This window comes from Musca autumnalis, unplaced genomic scaffold (assembly GCF_047663935.1).
Source record: "Musca autumnalis isolate F117 unplaced genomic scaffold, ASM4766393v1 scaffold_1, whole genome shotgun sequence".
NCBI classification, from domain to species: domain Eukaryota; kingdom Metazoa; phylum Arthropoda; class Insecta; order Diptera; family Muscidae; genus Musca; species Musca autumnalis.
This window is the reverse complement of record NW_027411644.1, coordinates 271841061-271862685: the sequence shown is the minus strand read 5'-3', so window position 1 is coordinate 271862685 and position 21625 is coordinate 271841061. Positions and strand designations below refer to the sequence as shown.

Genomic DNA, 21625 nt, shown 5'->3' with positions numbered 1-21625 from the left:
CCCCCAATTGAAACTTACCATCATACAAAGCTAATGTAATGTTGCACAAAGTAGAATCGACCTCGGGAAATCTCGTATACCATTCGGGTGGTGTATAATAACATTTACTTTGTTTTGGTATCATATGATACCATTCCAAATGTTTGCCATCATACTCGGGTGTTGTTGAAGACACCTTACTATTTTCCGAAGCATTAGTTTGGGCAACTATGAATGCACAATCGGTTTGATTGTTAACCAAAACGGCTGGTGAAAGATCTTCCATAATACACAAATAATAGAGGCCATCATGTTCTATGAGGGAAACCATCAAGGCCAAAGATTCATGGCCATTTTGTATACTTATGCATTTACGATTGAAAGGTAGCGCCAATGGTATGGGTATTGAGATATCTGAATCATCAGTCATTTTAATAACCACAAAATATACAAAAGCTGTATCCACTGAACGTTGGGCACTTTCAAAATTGATGTCATAAAAAGTGGTCAGAGAAATCCCTATACTTTTATCCCATTTGGGGGTTGGTTTGATGTGGGCGTTGGGAGTTTTTTCATTTAAACGTTGGACATTTGAACGTATCACATTTTCCTTGTGATCCATGGCAAATGGCAACAGATTCAATGGTATTTTGGTATAATTAACTACACCAAATTTAGGTGATAATTTCAAAACTTTACAATTATTTTCTGTAGTTAATTTTATGACAAATTTAAACACCTCATTGTTTCTTAGTATAACAATATCGGTAACATCTCCTTCTGTTAGAACATAATAACGTTTACATTGATTGGACGACAGGGCGTTTTCGAAGAATATTGGCAATGAATAGTTCCATTGGGAGTCATGTTGTATGCCAATAACAAAACCTTGAGAGATATTGAACAACATTTCCAAATTGTTACCAGCAACTAAGAGCTCTTTGCCTTGCACTTGTTGCAATTCCTGTTGTTGTTGCGTAGAAGAAGATGACGTTGGTGGTGCAAATGCCTTCAATTGTATATCAACTCCCGTACCATTAACAAACATTCCCCATGGTGCCACTTCCAAATTTAATGTACATGAAAATTCTCGGCTAACTTGAGTATTATATATTACATCACTTTCTCCAGAGCATCTGGAAATTCGCTTCACCCTTAATTCTTCTTCATTTTCTAAAGGCCAACTTTTCACAGATGACTTAGCCAATGCGTTTAATGCATTTTCTATTGTCCATTTTTGTTCATCATACCAAAAGAATTTTTGCCAATCTAATGTTCTTAAACGTAAGGTATAGCTATCCTGTGATGTCGCTCCCAAGGGGAAATCATATTTGAAATTTAATGGATGTTCGGTTAAATGAGTGGCCGAGGCATCCAATATATATTGACCACCTTGACCAAGTAAACTAAATTCATGTGCCGTTTGTAGTTCTTTGGCTTGGATGGCACAATTTAAACGAGAGGTAATTTCAAAAATGGGCCATATTGTAATGAGAATTTTTTGTGGATAAAATGAGTCACTGTTTGAGGTGGTTATATCTTCACGTAGTATGCGAACCCAAAAACTGATGAATTCATTATTGTTGACAGGAACTGTAATGAAAGAAAATAAATTGATATTTTATTGGTGATAAAAGAAAGGCGCGATAATATTTCATCATTTGAACTTTCGGAAATATTACTGATAAAAACATGAGGAAAGAGAACAAGTGTGTTTCTAAAGAATCCTATCCCGGCAATTGGTAAGTCTGAAAGCTTTTGAATTGAAGCCTAGGAATGTTAGTTAATCTATAAAACAGATGCTCATCCTCTTGAGTGCGAGATTGAATAAGTTTGCTGTTTGCAAATCACCATTAATATCCATGCAACCAGTGAAGTAAACCCCTGAATAGTAGATCCAGCGTCCAGTGAGTCCAGATGTCATCGCTACTACCTATAGATTTGGGATTTCTAGATAGTACAGCATTCACACTGTATGTCTGTACTGCCTGTGCGATTGGATTAGTGTGAATGCTATCCTAGCCTGCCTGATAGGCTCGCCTGTCTAGTGGTTCTCTTTTTCTAGATCCTGTCCACTAAATTGTGACGGGAATGCTCCTCATGAAGATGGTCCACTGGTGTCATAAAGAGGCACCCTGTTGTATTCCTCATGTCGGCATTCTGGCAGGTTTGAATATTCATCCTCTAAGTAGCGCTAACATTTGCATGTCACACTGGCGCCGCATAACATACCAGATGTCTATTGCTTTGTAAGAGGTCAAAAAGGTTTCTTTGAGACTTGTTCCCGCTTCTGATCATGTCGTAAATAGATGCGCCTTGCGTGGACGACTTAAACATTCAATCGAATATTACACCCAATATTTTAGGGTAGTTTGTGGTCGGAATCAGGACACCATCTATCAATATATTTAAGGGAAGCCTCATTTCAGCTGTCCATGTGATAAACAACTTCCTTAACAGTGAGAGAAAATTTTTGGCAGGTGGCACCAGTCCCCTGGGCGGCATTCTGACAGGTTTGGAGTTTATACCACTAAGTAGGGCTAACATTTGCATACCAAACGGTTGCCGCATAGCTTAGAAGCATAAGGCAGGAAAGGTAGAAGTTAAACAGTTCTGAAACTTAACATTTCAATATAAAGTGATTTGATTATCCTCAAGCTGTCTTCAGGAATATGTGTTCCGTCGCAATCTCAATGAAACAGTTGAAAGAGGTTTCATTGTGATTTCGACTGAGCAAGACCGTTTAATTAATCAACGTTTCAAATATTTCCACTTTCCTCAATACTTTTCTGTTCTTATATTTATTCATTTGTTTTACTGCAATTATTTTTTGAATTCCAAACTCTATTACTCACCTTTCACCAGCCAAGGAAGTTTTTTGTTCATTTTTAATGGTATATCACCAGTGCGAGACCGAACTTTGTTGTCAGCCAGCCTCAATCTAAAAAGCAAACAAAATTGTAAATTATTTATAAACGAAAAAAAAGTATTCCAACTAAACATTTACCTCATGCTTATATTTGAATCACGATTAACTTGATAATAAAACGAATTTCTGCCATTCCTTTCGATAAAATATTCCAATGGTTTGTTGGGTTCATCATAGATTTTTCCCTCTTGGCGAAATTCTAATCGTAGATTATGTTCAACCATTGAGATCAGCTCAATTTGTCCCTGTATTAGGACACATATTTGAGAACCGGACAGCTTTTTCGATTTCACAATAATGCATTTGCTGCCAATGCAAAAAGTTTGTGACATTGTTTCGTTTTCGAATTTAAATGGAACATGGATTGATTCGGATGTATCAACAGTATTGGTTTCTTCATCGGATATATATAATGTTAAATCTTGACTATTGCAATCACTGCGAAACGAGTACATGCAACATTCTTTGGGGCTTAAAGGTATGCGTTCGTGGGTACCAGATTGACCAAAAGCCATGGCCGTCATGGTGCGATTTACCACAATACATTTTGGTATTAAGGCATGGCGTACGCGTTGTTCATTTTTATCTAAACACTCTTCCCAATGCATTTTGGATGATAGCAATGTATGCAGTACCGATGGACCCAAGTTGAAACGCAAACGATCACACACAAAATTCATATTTAAAATATTTTTCTTTTGATCCATTTCCAAATAAGTTTGCACCGTTGTCTCCTCGAGTAAGGGTAACATATTTAAAAATCCATAATCTAAATATTTAATGTGGGCCGTGAGATTTAAATTTGCATTGTATTTCATACGGCTGTACACCACTCCATGCATTTTCACATTTTGCAATGTAAATACTAAAAATGCTTGTGGTATTTTGACATTATTAGCCAAATGATAATTTCTCAGCATTGGTGGTAATTCATCGTTATCATTGGGCTTATTCAAAAGGTTTACGTAGATTGTATTAAAACTTAACAGAGTCTGTATTTTTGGTACCGACTTTGATTGGAATGTTGTATCTACCCTCATACAGGCAACTAATACTTTCGGATGTAACATAAAATCGGAATCTTTGCGACCTTTGCCTAATACTTCTTCAATATTCATATGGGAAATGGATTGCAACTCTTCATCTTCTTCACTCGTATCGAAACACTCGCCATCGACAGAAACCAGCGATTGTAAGATGACAACACGCCATATCGTTGCACAAATATCACGTTCAGGTAATTTGATTTCTTTGGAATTTGTTTCAGATAACCAAAAATCACAGAAATGTTGAAATTGTTCATGAACTTCACTAAAATATTCCATGCGACATCGTATGTGTATGGGATTTGAGACCTGTAAGTAAAGAGGAAAATGTTTGTTAATTTTTTGTTAAACGGGGGTGGGTGCGTATGATCGTTATTGTATATTAGTACATATTATCAATACGCTCTGATGTACGCATGTGACAGACAAACATTACAGTACAGGGGTGCGTGTGATCGTTATTATATATTAGTTACACGCTCTGAAGTACCAACGTCACACACAAACAGCACAGTAATGGGTACTTCACACGATATTTTATTCTACATATGTGTTGTCACTTTGTATATAAAGAAAGACAACTCATAAATAAAAACACAGTTGGTATTATTGTATCACCTTCTTTCCTGCACCATGGAACTGAGTAGAAAAAGTACACCAAAAAGAACGCCGAATAGGGAAAATATAATATATTTTGATTTTTGTGAAATTTCCTGATGTTCTAGCGACTTACTGTTATTTATTTTTTATTTATTTATTTATTTATTTCAATTTTCATATGCCCAGTCTTTCGACCTTAAGGCTGTATACTACAGTATAATGTTCAATTTAATATTATATAAAATAGCTTAAATATAACAAGGGAGGGATGTTAGAACTACTCACAAAAATAATTACTATGTATAAAAAAGGGGGCAGTAATTATAAAATAAAAAAAATGTAAATAAAAAACATTTTGATTAATTGAATTTTGATACTCCAAGAATGGAAAGGATAATAAACTACTCCAAAAGAAATACAGCATTTATAATAAGAGCAATATAAATATGCATAAATAATACTAAATTTTTTTATTTTTTGATTAATGAGAATTTCAAAAACAAATATTTTATGAAAATTCATTATTTTTTATGAAACTTCAGATCATTAAATGCAAAGTAAGAATTTGAACTACTCCAATAAAAACTACATTTACATCTGAATATGAAATGAACCACTCAGTGATGTGCCTAAATATTTCAAGCAAAATACGACACAGTGACTACATTCAAATTCACATGTATGCAGCATAGGAAAAAAAATATTTAAAGCATTTGAGCTATAAGCGGATAATATGAAAATTAATATAAATAGATCACAATTGGGAGTAACGTGAAACAATATACTCCAACATTTTTCTGCGGAATACAACTAGTGAAAGACCAAACACTCCTCTTAAGGGCAGTGGCAATACATTATATACTCTAGCTACTCGAACAAGAAACGATCTCTCTAATGGAGGTGTGAGCAAAGGAATGCGAATTTGGGGGTTCCGATATGATCTTGTAAAACTGAATGAATGTACTAAGTAAAGTGGCGTCTGCATCTTAAAGCATTTGTAGAAGAGAAGGCATATTCGTAAATTAATAAAATCACGAAATTTGCAACCTAAAAAATCAATAACAAAAGGAGTGACATGCTGCAATCTTTTAAGCGAATAGACAAATCTTACTACTCTATTAAAGGCAATTTGAAGCTTCTTAAGCACAAAACCAAATGTTCCTGAAAATACTTCTATGTTGTACATGATTATTGGCATTATCAATGCTTTTGCAAGGTATTTTTTAATATCATTCGAAAGACATAATTCGGTGCTATAAAGCTTCCTTAACATAAAGTTCCTTAACATAAAGTTATTTATGGCTCCAGAGTGTGCTGATGTCCCAGAAAATGTATTATCCTACCCGATTGATAAACTTTTTGAAATAATTGCTAAAAATGCGACATATGGAAGCGATATAATTGGGCAGGATCATATCTTTGTGATCCCGTCTCAAAGGCGTCATGTCCACTGTCGCATTCGTAGACCCATGAATTAATGTAGAGCCAGATTAAATCGATGCTACAACAACAACTCTACCCGCAGGTGCCGTATCTAAGTTCTTTAGTCTCGTCAATCTCTCCAAATTTCTACTAATTCCGTTGGGTGCATATAAACACAGAGATTCTGGATTGTCAGCCCAAATTACCGCTGTTCATTACTTAAAACATAATATAAGAATTTGTACATTAAAGTCCCGCGGGACTAGAAGATTGTAGCCTTCCAAGAAATAACTATATTACCAATCATACTATGGAGAACATGACAATTGATTTCAAGCAGATAATTTGTTGTATTAACGCAAATATGTTCGTTAATATAACTTTTTGCATTATCTGGAATTACTTCGTCCATACAGAATCAGGAGGCAGGTGATTGGGGTTAGCTGGACAGGTAAAATAATACAGTGCGTCCTGCGGACCCAATATAAATTGAGATGACTGCATCGTCCGGAACTTAGCAGGGATAAAACCACTCGTATTTGCCTTGGCAGATAGCGTTCTTCATAATAGGTTCGTTGATCTAGAGGTTCTCAATTGTACCTTCACACCGATGTCTCTAGATCATGAAGATCTCTCCTGACGTGACTGAGTGGGAAAGCATTTCAACTAGATTGTGGCAGAATGCTCATGGCGATAACACTCAAGCAGGAACTGCATCGACAACATTCGGTTGTGTTGATGCGTCGGTAAAACCTTCGTCTCCTCATGAAAATGGGCCATTGGTGTCATGAGGAGCCATCCTTGCCTATTGCTTTACAATAAGTCAATATGATTTCTTAATCTACACCCCAAATGCTACCGGCCAGCGACTTGAGGACTTTGTTCCCACTTCTGATCTTGTCACAAACAGTTGTAGTTTGCGCGTTCAATTTAAACATTCTATCGAACGTTACACCCAATATATTGTGGAAGTTGATGGTAGAAATCTTAACACCGTTGACCAATATGTTCAAAGGGAGTCTTATTTCAGCCGCCCATGTGTGAGACAGTGGACTGCGCTTAGTCAGCTACGTTACAGTCTAAACCAAAAATGCACCCTGTTGCAGTCCTCAGTTCGGCAATCAGGCCAGCCAATAGGCTTGTTGATTTAGAGGTTCTCACTTGTTCCTTCGGACCGATCTTTCTAGATCATGAAGATCTCTCCTGACGTACCTGAGAGGGGGAAGCATTTCAACTAGATTGTGGCATGATGTTCACGGCGGTTACACTCAAGCAAGTACTGCATCGACAACATCTTGTTGTGCTGATGCATCGGTAAAATCTTCGTGCCCTCATGGAGATGGTCCACTGTTGTCTTGAGGAGGTACCCTGTTCAGTCCTCTGGGCGGCATTTTGCCAGGTTTAATGGCATTTTCACTAAGACGATTCGAATTCAAATTCGTTCGAAATATTACCAAGCTTCCCTGTTGTTTTGAAAAATATATAAAAGGAGTTTGGTAGTAATTCGAACGAATCTGAATTTGAACCGTCTTAGAAAAACCGGCCATAAATATGTTTCCACTGCGTAGCGTTAACATTTGCAGACCACACTGGCTTTGTAAGAGGTCAATAAGGTTTCATTGTTTGCACCTCAAGTGCTGCCGGCCATCGACCGGAGAACCTTGTTCCTATTTCTATTTTGCCCCAAAAGCTGAATCAGGACACCACCGACCAATATGTTTAGGGGGAGCCTCATATCAGCCAGCCTGGAGATGAACAGTGTGACAGTGGATTATGGGGCGAATATTTTCATATTCTTCGAATGAAAGAACTGCACTTAGTTAGCTACACGACGACCATCAGAAAGGTGGAGGTTAAATAGTTCCGGAGATATCACCACCCCTTGGGGAACTCCCTAATTCAATCAGTCTTAGACTATGTAGCGAGATGTTGCAGCTGTGATAATGCCCTGGCAAATGTTCTCAGCTACCCATGGATCTGATTGTAAAGGTAGCTCTCTAAGCGTTTTTTGGCTATTTTTTTCATGGTTCAGGAATGTACGGTGGTCAGAAGTTTTAAAGTCGCATGGGAGGTGGTTTGAGGCAAGTGAAATGACGGGTTGCCAAGATGCGGCATTGATCAGATTGAGTGCCACAATGGTAATGTCTGGCCAGCTGTGGCAATCTTCAATTAGCCTCGTAGGAACGTTTTCGTTCACCGTGCAAAACGTGGAACTATCAATTTGATTGGCCAGCGCTGTACCCCACTGGTCATTGCCTAGGACGAAATGCCATCAGAAAGGTGGAGGTTAAATAGTTCCAGAGATATCACCACGCCTTGGGGAACTCCCTAATTCAATCAGTCTTAGACTATGTAACGAGATGTTGCAGCTGTGATAATGCCCTGGCAAATGTTCTCAGCTACCCATGGATCTGATTGTATAAGTAGCTCTCTAAGCGTTTTTTGGCTATTTTGCAATTGGTTTGAGGCAAGTGAAATGACGGGTTGCCAAGATGCGGCATTGATCAGATTGAGTGCCACAATGGTAATGTCTGGCCAGCTGTGGCAATCTTCAATTAGCCTCGTAGGAACGTTTTCGTTCACCGTGCAAAACGTGGAACTATCAATTTGCTTGGCCAGCGCTGTACCCCACTGGTCATTGCCTAGGACGGAATGCCAAAGCTCATGATAAGCATTGAAGTCCCCTAGCACCAGATGATTACTACCTTCAAAAAGCGAACTAATATCGGGCATATAACATACTGCCCCACTATTCATCGTCGTTATTTACACATTAAGCAACTATACACCTCGGCAGCCCAAACCCCCATATATTATACTGCGAGATAGGTCTGCATTAGACCGACTGGTGTATAAGGAAGGCAAATCCTCCTCCTCCTCCGTTTTTTGTTTGTGTGTTCTGTCTGCCGATCTGACTGGATCCAAACTTTGTACCTCGTAATAAAGTTTTAAGGACAAATCTCAGATCGATTTGCAGCAGGTTCTCCTTCCTGATGTAGTGGCATACTTCGTGAGGCAACGATCCAAAAGCTCTAAAAAACCTTAAATGACTTATGAGCACGAATTGAGAATCCGATTTGACCGAAACATCATAAAATTTTCTTCCAAAGGTACAAAAATGTCAGACAACACATTCTGGTGTTAAAAAAGCTGAAAATTTTAGCTGAGTGCAGTTTAAAGACTGTTTGAGAATCATTTTGAAAAAATTACCAAAGGCATACTTTGTAGTCTTATTCACAGCGATATAATGTTTTTCGTGGTCCATACTTCCTGACATAATGGTACAAAAGCTATATAAAATCCTACGACGACAAATGGCTGGTGGAATGAGTTACGGCCATTGGTTCAACCTATCTGCATCAAAATATTTGTTTAAACTTAAATCAATTACGAAGATGGACAATATCGGGAAATACTTCCCGGTACCGAATTCACAAAATTTTCGCTTAAGTGCAGTTTGAGCGATTTTTTTCATGCCCATAACTACCGAAAGGAATGACTCCAAAATTAGATTTACTTCCCAAATTAGACTTAGTTCATTCAGCTCAACTCCAACGAGAAAATAATTAATATTAATATTAAAAAATGATCTTCGCCCTAATAGGCAAATTTTTCAAATAAAAATAAATCAGCCTGGGCCAGGCTGGGGTTTGATCCCACGTCCTCGTAAAACATATCGCAACTGTTCAAAAAATGGATAGTAACCCAAAATTTTGAATTTTTCACCTTTTTATCAAAAAAGGATGCATTATGATCAATTCCACCTTCGGTAAAAATTTCCTATTGTTTTGTCTACTCTTTCGTCGAAAAATACCGATAAGTCACTCTTCATGTCCGCAGAGTAACTACTATATATCGGCACGGAAATTTCGAGTTACTAGAATTTTGTTGAACTAATGCGATATGAAAAATGTTTTCACGAAGAGTTAGCGTTCATAGCCAAGCTCATAACTTCCAAAGGTTGCACTAAAAACATTTGTCGCATTACAATATTGCAGTTACAGTTTCGAAGCAAGCCACTCCACAGCCGATATGTCTGATTCGCTGCCTAAACCAACAGCGAAACCAATCACAAAATTTGGTGTTTGCGTGGGTTCGAATCTCCGACTTTCCTTTCCACTTGCAAACAATTATCGATCATTCAGCTCAACTCCAAGAGAAATTAATTAAAGTTTTTAGGACCGTGATGAAATGTTAATAGCAGATGGTCGCTGTGATATTGACAACAAAATTATATGTTTTTGATGGTTATACGTTTTCCGTTACTCGTAAGCTCGCTACACCTTAAACAAGTGTGGAAATAATGTTGTAACTTACCGCCATTGGCACAGGATATATGTGTATTTTACACATTTTTCTGGGTTGAGGATAACGCCAACATATAATACCATAATCCTTTTTGATAATTTGCACTTGATAAGGCAATGGAAGTACTGCATCGGACATCATTTCCACAAATTGAAAAGCTCCAGCTCTAAAAAAATAAATTAAATTAAGTTATTTTATTAAAGCTATCCTTCCCCAAACAATTAAATTCCACAAACCTCAAATCATCTTGATAAAACTCCTCCCGTTTAAGACTTTTGCTGTTCTTTATAAATGAATTGACTGAGGGACACTTTAATTGCCGCATAACTTGACGATTTACTTTGCGACCCAAGTCCGCGTGCAAACTTAAAGCTTGAAAGTGCAACAATTGTTTTTGAGCATATGCAGCGATTGATGACAAATCGTTTAGCGATTGTTGCATTTGTTTTAACAACGAAACACTCAAATCAATTTGTATTACATTAAATTTACAAATAACATTAATTAAAGGTAAGCGATTCCATGGTTCACTAACAAAATCAACCGAACCCTTCAATGACATGGGATGGAGGAAAATTTTACGATTTGTGCGTAAATATACGGCGGCTAATGAATATTTCGCTGAACACTTTTCGGGACGTGTTAAATATTTTATATTTATTTTCAGTTCATTGAGTATTAAATTGCTTTCGTAATCGTTGTGATTTGTTAGTTTTAGGGCAATATTATGACATTTGATGTTTAGGCGATCAGCATTTAGGGTATTCGTCTTCATAAGCATAATCTTGGATAGACGATGTATGGGTTCCTGGGGAGTGTTATTAAGTGGCGCAATGGCATTTGAACGCATGCTGTTGTAGATAATCAGCAGATTTTTACACATTTCCTCTATGTAAGGTTGACTCAAAGTTATGACCAATGGTTTAGATAAATCAATATCAATTTCAAGCATTTTTAATTTAGTTTGATTTGCTTTATAGGTGAGCAGGCCCGGTGGTATACCGGTGGAACTTAATTCTCCAGGTTTTGTGTCAATTATGGCTTCACAAAATTGATCAACTGGTGGTGATGGTATGGCCTGACACCATCCATGAGAGTTTTGAATTTGTGGCAAAAATAGTTTTACATTAAAGACGGAAAAATTGACTACAGAGTCGTAAATATTTTGTGTAACCATAAAACTTGGCTGAGAAATTGTTATAGACATCAATGGCTTGCCGAGGTAGTCATTGTTTTCCATTAGTAATTCTTGTTCTCTTGCGACGGAGCGGGAAGAAGATGAATTATATATTTTAAAAAGAAATACACCAGCCAGCAACGATATAGATTTGGGAAGTTTTCTTTTGTTGCCCATAACCGAATGTGATACTATGGGTGGATACATTTGTGAGAATTTATCCAAGGGATAGAGAGCTTCTTTGTTTGCCAATGAGTTGGTTTTTGATGGTCTAGATGTTAACGATAATACCCCCGAATCTGTTTTAATATGAGGTTCACAATCTTCATCAATAGATTCGAATTGTGATGCCGATCCCAAACGACTAAAACGTCGTATTTCTGCAGTGTTGCTGGTCTTTGGGTGAGGTTTCGTTGGGCCGCTAATTGTGTGGCCAGTTGATGCTAAATGCGTTATGGTGTTTGGCATGGTTTCCAATTGCAATTTGCCAGAAGATGATAAACGTTTGGTAGAGTTGTTCACTTTTTGATTAGATATTTTACTAATAAATCTGCAAAAATTAATTGAAAAATTAAATTATAATTTCTAAACTCATTTCTAACGAATATTTCTAATTAATTTTGAGTTGTATGATCCTAAGATTTTGATTACTAAGCTCAACTCAAACTAGAAATAATCCAAAATCATATTCATTTCATGAAAAAAACTTACTGTGATATTTGTTGTAATTTCCGCCAATGGTAAGCAAACATTTTCAGCTGATCTGTATTCACATTGGCCAACAAGTCCGAAGAACAATTAAACTCCACAGCTTCGCCACATATTAAGATGTTATTGTAGACAATATTTGGTGCATAAATGGCAATCAAAGTGAAATTCTTAAAAATCTCAGCCAAACGTAAACATTGTTTACGTTCTGGATTATTCCATTCAACAGCGGGATTGGTGTGGAAATTATGATCTTTATTACGCATATGTGTCAAAATTTCATGCCAACTGCCTGAGGCTGCAGATAACTTTCTCAGCGTCAATTCATATTGGCGATCTTCCACCATTGATCCGGGAATACTTAAAATACCCATTGATGCTGCCTTTCCATAAACATCTGGTCGTTGGGGTTTTCGTTGCAGGGGATTTTGTAAATTGGGCGTTATATTAATACTATCTATTTTACATATTAGTACTGAACAATGATGTTGTTCTTGACGCACCATATCCATCAAAGGGAAATAACATGTAATGCCCTTACTTTCAAAATGTATCAAGGGTAAATCGGCTGCTGCCACAATAGTTTCATTTTTATTGCTCTTATCCAATTGTTGCAAATTTTGTTCCCCTTTATCCCACAATACTGCACCACACAATGGTTCCAAAAACTCCTGCACACTTTCAAAATCCACAATCATTTCCATAGCTTGCATTACAACAACAATTTCACTAATAAAACGATCCATTTCACCTTTCCGTTTAACCCCAATACGTTTATAGAAATTTCTGAGGCAAACTTTGGTAATAACAATATTTAAAAATGGCAAGTCTGTTGTTTCGGCTAACATACGTATGCGCAGACATTCTTGGGCCAACCATTCATTTGGTGATTTTTGATTGTAATAATTTAAATTGAAATTTCCAATTTTATTGGTATATTTGGTAAAGTCTTGTCCCTGATCAACGGTGCACAGAAAATCTTCAAGTTCCAATATGATTTTACTTCGTTGTGGTTGTTCTGTAGAATTAACAACTTCTGCTATTATTTTCGCCACAGTCCATTGACAGAAAAGTGAAAGTTTGTTGAGCAGGGATTTGGCTGGAAGAGAAAGGAAAAAAGAAAATAAGGGATATTCGGATATCTCATAGATGATCAAAAGGTCTTCACAGAAGACCAGTAGGCCATTTCATAGAAGATCTAAAAAAAGATCTGCTAATAGAAGACCAGTAAACCTTTGTATTGAAGCCAAAATGTATGATCGTACAAGACCAAAAGGTCCGTTCATAGAAGACCAATACGTTCTCCAATAGGTCTTTTCATAGGTCTTTTCATAGAAAAAATAAACAACTGTGTATGAACTTACTTTCATTGGATGGTTTCGCAGATATATCTGAATTCGAATCAAGATCCATAAATTCTTTGATGTGATGATGATCTTCGGTGAGGGTTAGAATCTTAACTGCTGGTTTATTAGATTTTGCATTTGATACATCTCGTTTACCAACGACTATTTCCGAGGCTAGGTCCAAAAGTTTTGTAATATGTTGAAAATGGTTTTGCAGAATTTTTACATTATTGGCATACATATAAACCATTGATGAATCCAAATGTAAATTTAAACATATTAACTCCTCAACATAATCAACGGCATTTGATCCATCAGCATTAGTCTTTGGACACACTTTTGCCAATGACGGTGTGGCCGATGATGAATCTTTACCATGTTCACTACCAGAAAATATCTCCTTCAGCGAACCCGAAGAAACCGAAGAATTATCTTGTGATTTTGCAGCATGATCTGATGTGGGATGTTTCGCCTTGGTATTTTTACTACGTGGTGATGTGTGTTGATTTGGTTTAAATGTCGGCGTGGTATATTGTGATAGATTCGGTTGAATTGGAGAATTTTGTTTGCGTTTATTCATGGCCACGGTTACAGTTGTTTGCCATGGTTTCAATACTGCATACAGCTGATCATTTATACTGGTATCTATAGACAAATCTAGAAATTGTATTGTCCAATTAAAGGTGGTCTTTGTATTCAGCGGTGGATTGACCTTTAGACGTAAACTGGAACGTGTTATATATTCTGCAAAGGTGGATTTTAACACCACGCGGGGTAATGTAAAACGTGTATAATCCATGTGTTTATCTGTCGCTAAATATTTGTGATTACTTATGTCCATTTGACTTTGTGCTATTTCCATGTAAATTATAATTGAATTAAATTGTTTAAAATAATTTTTAATTTTTTCTTCATCCGTTGCTTTCGCTTGTGGTACTGCATTGTTGATGACTTTATTTTCTTCGGTTATAAGTGGTTCTGTTGTTGTATACTCTATACGTTCATCCTTTTCCGAACTGTAATGTATTGTCTCTTCCGGATGAGATATTTTCCTTAGAGAATTTGAATTCCGTGATGATTTTCTACCAAATATTTGTGGCATTGAGGGATTTGTTTGATATGCCGTTGAATGGGCCGAACTTGTGTGATGACTACTAGGAACTGTAGGGTTTTGAACTGTTTGACTTTGTACAACATCACTTTCAGCAGAGAAATCTTAAAAAATGGAAAACAAAAATAATAAATTATATATAAACAATTTTTTTGGTGGAGGATTTTCGGGACCTCTGAGAGCTTTAAATATCAAATTACAGCTAGTGTCAAATTACAGCTATTTCGGTTAAAAATTGTAGCTAAAATCCTCAAAATACCGAAAATTGTGAGGTGCCGTTCTATAGGGGCTATACCAAAAAATAGACCTATGTGGACAATTTTTGGTGGAGAAATTTCGTGACCGGTGATAAGTGTCAAATTACAGCTAGTTCGGTTAAAAATTTTAACGAAAATCATCAAAATACCGAAAATTTTGAGGTATCGTTCCATAAGGGCTATACCAAAAAATGGACCTATGTGGTCGATTTTTGATGGAGAAGTTTCGGGACCACTGAGAACCTCAAATGTCAAATTCTGCTAGTTTGTTCAAAAAATGTAGCTAAAATTCTCAAAATACCGAAAATGGGGGGTAACGTTATATGAGTCCTATACTAACACAGAAACCTATGTTTACGATTTTTGGAGGAGAAGTTTCGTGGACGCTGAAAACCTCAAGTGTCAAATTACAGCTAGTTCGTTTAAAATTTGTATCTAAATTTCCCAAAATACATTAAATCGGGAGTTACTTTGATATGGCGGCTATACCAAATTAGTAATATTTGGTTGTTGTTGTTGTTGTAGCAACGCAAATGTGTTCGTTTATGTATTATTTCAGTTATCAGGTTCCTCTGTATCCAGATTCAAGAATTCTGCAACCTGGACTGGTTGCGTCCATAAGGAATCAGGAGACAGGTGAGTGGGGTTAGCTGGGCAGCTAAACAAATGCAATGTATCGTGTGATCCCAATCCACATGCTGGGCAGGTGTTGGGTATCGTGGCGTCAGTTCAATCCCACGGCGGCCGGTTCTATGCACCGCATTGACTCGGAGGAATCTTTGACCAGGGGCCGTCACCTCAACAATTATGTGTTTGTGTTCGTAATTTCTGGTGGTGAAGTTTGTTGGTCATTGGGAACATCAAAGGTCAAATTTCAGCTAATTCTGTCAAAAAGCCTCGAAATACTTAAAATCTAAAGGTACTGTTACATGGGGGCTATACCAAACGTTAGTGGAAAAGTTTTTTGGTCATTGAGAACCGCAAATTTCATATTTCAGCTAATTCGATCAAAAAATGTAGCAATAACTTCAAGATACCTTAATTCGGGAGGTACCGTTACATGGGTCCTCTATCAAAACGTGGACCTACCTTCAGCATTTTTTTTTTTTTGCAGAAGTTTTTTTAACTTTTTGTAACTCTATGTGCCGAATTGGAGCCAATTTGGGAAGAAAATCTTGCTAAAATCCTCAAAATACCTTAAATCCGGACGTACCGTTATATGGGGAGTACACCAAGCCGTGGATCTTTATAACCCATCTTTGAAGATGACCTGCCATTGGAAAAACGACACTCGCGTGCAAAATTTTAGGGTTCTATATCAATTATTGAGGACGCTAGAGTGATTACGACAGACGGACATGGTTGGATCATCTTAGAATTTCATCCTAATCAAGAATATATATACGTTATACGGTCACAAATGATTAGTTCGATGTGTTACAAACAGAAAACAAACTTAATATACCATCCACACAATAGTGGAGGGTATACAAACGCTTGGAATAACAACATACATATAGAGCTCTCTATTGTTTAAGAACTTACCTCTAACAAAACGTTCATCTTCCTTGCAAACTAGCGAAAGGTAATCCAGCAGCTGCTTATTGCCAATCAAATGGAACTTTTCCATCCAAATACCAATGGCCATATTAATTGAATCTTTACTGCCTTCTCTCTTTACCGCCTTCTGGTGAATATTGGATAGTTCACCACTTTGACCTGGATACTGTATTTGAACCTCCAACCATTTACTTTGATTATTGTGTATTTTAGCTGTGGTATTAAAAATATTATATCTCTGAACTTGAACGGATTTTCTTTCAAGTAATATATCCCCAGTCACCGCCGTTAGGTTGGCATTCCAAATATCAAAGGTATGATAAAAACGTCGCCTAACTTGCAATTTATTAAAACAACAATTCATGGCAATGGAATCTGCCAATTCATAGGGATGATTTAGAATTGTTGAAATTTTTATCAATAACTGGGGCTGATACGACCACAATGTTTCATACAAGTAGAGTGAGGCAAATAGTTCTCTCTTTGAAAATTCCATCTTAATGTGATCACATTGTAAATCCAATTTCTTAATGGAAACTTCATCTGTTTTCCAATGATGGGGTTGTAATAAACTGCCATAGCTGAGAGTTAATTTGGGTATTGTCATCAAACGTATCGAAGACTCTTTAGATGGTGACATAAGGTTGAGTGTAAAATCCCCAATGTTGAGTTCATAATTGTCATAGCAGGCATTGAGAAGCTCTTGGGGTTTGTCCGGTAGCTGGCATGTGGTGTGTACTAATTTATCTGGATTTAAAGGTGTGGTTAAATTAACTTCAATTAAATCAAAATTTACCAAGAGGAAAGGTAGTGAATTCTTAATTATTGAGGGTAAACGTCTCTGTGGCCGATTACTGCATAGTGGTGCATCGGTTTTGGCATATATTTCCACTTGCATATGTTTCAAATCGATTTTATATTTACACAAGGGTACACCTTGCATCAGGGCATCATAATCTTCTACCAAGGGAGGATGTAATTTTGGTGAACCATCCGTAGCAGCACTACGCCCGCCAACACCATAACCTTCCGTTGCGTTGGATTCTTCATTATTGGTATTTGCTAAGTCCTGATGATATGTTGCTATTGTTTTCGCTTTAGTGGTTTGACATGTATCATGTATTTCGATTTTCTCTGCATTTGATGAATATGCTATTGATGAATCATATAAATCTATGAAATTTTTAATTATATTTTTAACCTGCATAAATGTTTCATTTAAACGAAATGTAATGCCAGACGAGAGGAGGCGACACTGCTTGTGTATATCATAGAATTTCTTTCCGCTAATATTTGTGGAAATATTGGTATCTTTTGATTCGCAGCAACCTGATGGCGAACGATATGTAATAATATCCAATGCAAAAACTGGACTACGAAATGTAAGATAGTCATCGGTAATGCGTGTAACATAATCATCATAATTTGTAACACCCCAGCCGCGATCAGCAATCATACACTGTTCATCGAAGAGGGACTTATCGATGAAGGACCGCATATTGGTGTACTAGAAAGGAAAAATAAACAAAAAACATATTTTAAGTATTTTCAGCAAAAAAGGCAAAAAAGTACGGTTTCTAAAGCCAATTAGATTCTAGAAGTCGGTTTTGAATCTGTCCGTAAGTATAGCAGTAGCAGTATAACTTTCTGTGCGCCAATGAAAGTCAAATTCCCAGTTGAAGGACAGCCAACCTCAGATACAGTCAGTTTTTTAATCCCACTGTGCCATGTTCTTCGACACCGGATTGCCCCGAAACAACTCAACATCCGTGTTCCTTCGAGCGTCTGATACCTCAGTGTACATATGGATGCAGCATATTCCGGAATGCCTGCTCCGGATTTATTTGGTCCGTGCCGGGAAGTTGAAAACCCCAGGACCAATACTCAGATATTCGATTTATCACAATTGCTTCCACCACACTCAAGCTTCGGTGAGATGTAATAAATGTTGTGAGTGGGTATATGTCAAGGGTTTTTGGGACACGGGAAGTTGAAAACCCCAGGACCAATATGCAGATGTTCGATTTATCGCAATTGCTTCCACCACACTCAAGCTTCGGTGAGATGTAATAAATGTTGTGAGTGGGTATATGTCAAGGGTTTTTGGGACACGTTCCATTGAGAGACACGTTTTCATGCCAAAGGGTTCTTCAAAAATATTCGTTAAAAACTCCACATTTTGTGGATAAAAGAGTCGCTCAAAAATATTCGTTAAAAACTCCACATTTTGTGGTTAAAAGAGTCGTTCGAAAAAAATATTCTTTAAAAACTCCACGTTTAAGGGCCTTAAAATGTTTTTTAATAACTCCACGTTTAAGGGCCTTAAAATATTCTTTAAAAACTCCACGTTTAAGGGCCTTAAAATATTCTTTAAAAACTCCACGTTTAAGGGCCTTAAAATATTCTTTAAAAACTCCACGTTTAGTGGCCAAAGGGACCTTCAAAAATATTTTTTTTTTAAAAACTCCACGTATTGTGGTCAAAGGGACCTTCAAAAATATTTTTTAAAAACTTCACATTTTGTGGTCAAAGGAACATTCAAAAATGTTCTTTAATAACTCCACGTATTGTGGCCAGACGGTCCTTACAAAATATTCTTTAAAAAATTCCACCTATTGTGGTCAAAGGGTCTTTCAAAAAAATTCTTTAAAAACTCAACGTATTGTGGCCATGGGGCCCTTTAAAAATATGCTTTAAAAACTCCACTTTTTGTGATCAGAGGTTCCCTCAAAAAATATTCTTTAAAAAATCCACTTATGGTGGTCTTTCAAAAATTTTACAAGCTCCACCTATTGTGGTCAAAGGGCCTTTCAAGAATATTTTGTAAAAATCTTACATTTTTTAGACAGAGGGTTCTTTAAAAATATTCTTTAAAAAGTCCACGTTTTGTGGTCACAGGGTCCTTCAAAAAATATGCTTTAAACAATCCACTTATTGTGGCCATGGGGTCTTTCAAAAATTATTCTTTAAAAACTACAAGTATGGTGGCTATGGGGTCCTTTAAAAATTTTTCTTTGAAAAATCCACCTATTGTGGCCATGGGGTCGTTCAGATATATTCTTTAAAAATTACGCGTATTGTGGCCAAGTTTTCCACAAAATCCCCATTTCTTACTTACCGGTGATGTTTCCAACAAAGCCAATGATTCCTGATTATCCTCTGTACGATATTGACCTAATGGTTCAACATATAACGAAGAAAGCCCAGCCTTAGTGCTGCTCCATTCAATCTCCTTTACTGCCACTCGCTCAAAATACAATCCACCAAATGTAAACCGGACAATTGGTGTATAACGTATACGTTTAATACCGCCCATTATTGCATCATTAATAAATTCTGAATTTTTCAGTGTAAAATTTAGCTCCTCAATATAAATGCCAACATCTTTGGTGTGACCGGGTGAATCATCACTACCACTATCCACTTCATCTGGTTCTTCGAATGTAAAACTGGGTAGTAAATTCCAAGCCCATGATAAATATGATGATCCTGCAGTGTCTGAGGATCTATCGGCGACACGTTCTTTATTCGCTGCACACAAGTCTTCTTCCGCATCACCATCATCCGAAAGTGAAGTGAGAAATTTAATTAAACGCATCAGCATTGGAATTTGTAAAGATGACAGATTTAGATCAAGGGCTTGAGTGAAAATTCCTATACGGGTTATACTGCTAGTTGTCATTGTACTGCTATTATATTTGCGCAAGAAACGTATCTCCAAAGTGCATCTAAAAATTTTAGAAAATCATTTTAAATCTATTTTCAAAATATTTGAGGGCCCCACTTTTATATTTTAATATTTTGAACTCCGAAAAATAGAATTCAAGTGGAGCCCTAAACTAAATCTAAAGCAATATTCACTCACCGATACAACACGGGTTCTTGACAAACATCAATCTGACCCGCTGAATTGCGTTTATCCAGGCATATTGTCAAATCCGATATATTTATAAGTTTTCGCATCAAAACTTTGTGGGGATTTACGTCAATCATTGCCGGTTGCCACAGCTCATTAGCTGGACAATAGCTTAGATATTGGACATTCATTGAAACCACTATATCTTCTTCGACATATTTTAAAATAATATTCTGGCATTGAACATTTATGTTATTAACAATTTTCATAGCCAATCCCGAACTCATACTTGAAGTTTCATCATCTTTGCGTGTGTTTTTTGTCGTACCCTCCACCAAAGCAGCATGTTGATGTTGGGGAGAACTGCCTGCAGACGACTTGGCACCATGTTCTGTTGTTGTTTTAGCTTTCAACACAAATTCTATTGTGTTGATCAGTACCTTAATGGGTTCGCTAGTTATTTTCGTCCATGGTATTTGTATAACCAACTCATGTATATGACCAGATAGGAATTCAAATGGTAAACTTAACTCCTGCTCCAATACATCTAAACGTAAATCGAGGTTTTGGAATGTTACTTCACCCTCCCACAAAGATACTTGAAAATCTTGTGGCCGGATATTTTTAACATATTTCGCCAAGTAATTAAGAATAATCGGTGTTATATATGACTCTATCTTGAACATTTTGTTTCGAAATTTGTTTTGCTTCAATAAAGAGATATTTTACATGATTATTTAAATTTTGCAAGATTCCTATTTTTTCTGAACACGTCAAAAATAAAACTGACAAACGGTCTGACAACAAGAGAACAAGTAGAAGAAAAAAATTGAACCAATAAAAATCAAGAATCAAAACAAAAATACCAATAGTTAGGGAACAAAACAGAAAAGGATAATTAAAGAAAGTATAAAATTAAAAAAACAGCTGTTTACGTTGCCACACTATTCCAAGAAAATACGCGAAGTTTAATAAGGTAAACTTATACCCCGTTTAGACTATGTTGTGCTGGGTTTACATTCGGCATCGTTTCGTGATTTCGTAGATGTTTCGTGATTTCACGAAAAAAGGTGGCAACATTCGAACATACAAGACGTATTGTTTTCAATCAAATAATTATTCCTTTCATATATTGAATTTTCAAACAAAAAACAAAACGAAGGCTTCCTTATTGCATTGACTTGCAATGGAGGAGCCTGAATCTCTCCCTCCTGACATGGAGTATGATTGCACTGAAGAAATTGCATCAACATCAAATATCTCTATACCGGCGCTATCAAAAGCAGTAAATACACAAACAAAAACCATACAACAAAATGAACGCAA

At 36.7% G+C, this 21625-nt stretch overlaps 1 protein-coding gene across 4 annotated transcripts in view; it reads right to left on the bottom strand.

Annotated features, from left to right (window-relative positions):
- Vps13B (vacuolar protein sorting 13B) overlaps window positions 1-21166 on the bottom strand; it is a 32618-nt gene extending 11452 nt beyond the window's left edge. Inside the window, exons 1-10 of one of the 4 annotated variants that reach the window (XM_073961181.1) lie at window positions 20309-21166; window positions 19562-20171; window positions 16429-17950; window positions 13534-14730; window positions 12173-13268; window positions 10521-12011; window positions 10294-10450; window positions 2987-4263; window positions 2835-2920; window positions 19-1572 (exon numbers count right to left, since the gene is read on the bottom strand). In XM_073961181.1, the coding sequence (XP_073817282.1) occupies window positions 19-1572; window positions 2835-2920; window positions 2987-4263; window positions 10294-10450; window positions 10521-12011; window positions 12173-13268; window positions 13534-14730; window positions 16429-17950; window positions 19562-20171; window positions 20309-20985 (9667 nt within the window). In that variant the 5' untranslated portion in view covers window positions 20986-21166. Of the gene's footprint in view, window positions 1-18; window positions 1573-2834; window positions 2921-2986; window positions 4264-10293; window positions 10451-10520; window positions 12012-12172; window positions 13269-13533; window positions 14731-16428; window positions 17951-19561; window positions 20172-20308 lie in introns of those variants that run through there. The other 3 variants (XM_073961182.1, XM_073961183.1, XM_073961184.1) reach the window with 3 other exon arrangements.
- Between the last annotated feature and the right edge of the window lie 459 nt (window positions 21167-21625).